This window comes from Myotis brandtii, unplaced genomic scaffold, assembly GCF_000412655.1.
Source record: "Myotis brandtii unplaced genomic scaffold, ASM41265v1 scaffold20989, whole genome shotgun sequence".
Lineage (NCBI taxonomy): Eukaryota > Metazoa > Chordata > Mammalia > Chiroptera > Vespertilionidae > Myotis > Myotis brandtii.
Genome location: NW_005357842.1, coordinates 4279 through 5613, shown reverse-complemented (window position 1 = coordinate 5613; position 1335 = coordinate 4279). Strand labels below are relative to the sequence as shown.

Here is a 1335-nt window from a genome sequence, read left to right as displayed (position 1 = left end):
GCAGGTTATGTCCACACATCACTCGAGCCCCTGCTGGGCTTTGAAAAGGGACTGAGCACATTGAGGGGCCCTGAAGGTGGAGCTTCCTGAGCTGTAAGGTGGCAAATTTGCTGTCATGAGGAGGTCCAACCTCTGAGACTCCCCCTGAAGGGGTGCGATCTGCCTTCACACATCCCGTTCTGATGGGGCCTGTGCGCTGTCGCTGTCCCTCAGACCCTGGGAGACCCACATTTGTGCTTCCCGTGTGCCCCAAAAGGCATCAGCTTTTCCCCTGGGTTCCACCCTCCATGAGAGTTGAGTCTAAATTCCTTCTTTCAGCATTTGAGTGATGTGAAGAAATTTTAAAATTACCCTTTTACACAATGGTTTCAGCTGGAGGGTGGATCCCCTGAGTCACCAGGACCAGTGATGACCACGGTGGCCCCCTGGGGGACCACCCTCTCGACTTACACCTCATCTGTAAGGGAGTCACTTTCAGATTCACATCTGGACATGCCTCTCAACCTCTGGGGGCCTCAGTATATTTACCTGCAGGCTCAGGAGGGGGGAGGGGAGATAGGAAGATTTCTCAGCCACCACACCCCCCAACTACTGTGTAGGCGAAGTTCCCTTTCCAGGACTATCCACAGTCTCTCCCCCTGGGCTTCCTGTTGGGGCATCCTCAGCCCCACCCCAGAGCTGGCACTTTGCTCCCTGACACAGGGACGCGGACCTGCTCTGTGCTGAGAGAGGCAGACATGGTGCCCCTGTTGCTGCTGCTCCTGCTGTGGGGAGGTGAGTGGGCCCGAGGAGGGGAGGTGAGTGGGCCCAGGGAGGGGGGTTGAGGAAGTGGGAGAGGGATGGGGCTGCCTCTGAGCCTCTGTGTCCCCCTCCCAGAATCTCTGGAGGAGCAGCCAGGCTTCGAGCTCCGAGTGCAGGAATCCGTGACGGTGCAGGAGGGTCTGTGCGTCCACGTGCCCTGCTCCTTCTCCTACCCCTGGAGTTCATGGTCTTCCTCTAGTGAACTCTACACCTACTGGTACCGGAAAGAGGACAGCATATGGCACAATCTACCTGTGGCTTCGAATGACCCAAATAAACCAACAAAGGGAGAAACCCAAGGCCGTTTCCTCCTCCCGGACTCCAGGAACAACAACTGTTCCCTGCACATCAGAGATGCCAGGAGGAGTGACACAGGAATATACATCTTCCGAATGGAGAGAGGAAGTGTGAAATATAATTACCAAGACAAGATGCTGAATTTGCAGGTGACAGGTAAGGCAGGGGCCCCGGAGAGAAGTCTGAGATGTGGCACTCAGTCTTGGAACAGGAACAGGACACTGGACACTCCCTGTC

The 1335-nt window shown here is 56.0% G+C and overlaps 1 protein-coding gene across 1 annotated transcript in view; it reads left to right on the top strand.

Moving 5' to 3' along the window:
• The first annotated feature begins 24 nt into the window (after positions 1-24).
• LOC102242350 (sialic acid-binding Ig-like lectin 14) overlaps positions 25-1335 on the top strand; it is a 4168-nt gene continuing 2857 nt past the window's right edge. Inside the window, exons 1-2 of the mRNA XM_014539244.1 lie at positions 25-774; positions 877-1254. Coding sequence (XP_014394730.1) covers positions 738-774; positions 877-1254 — 415 coding nt within the window. The 5' untranslated portion in view covers positions 25-737. The remainder of the gene's footprint in view (positions 775-876; positions 1255-1335) is intronic.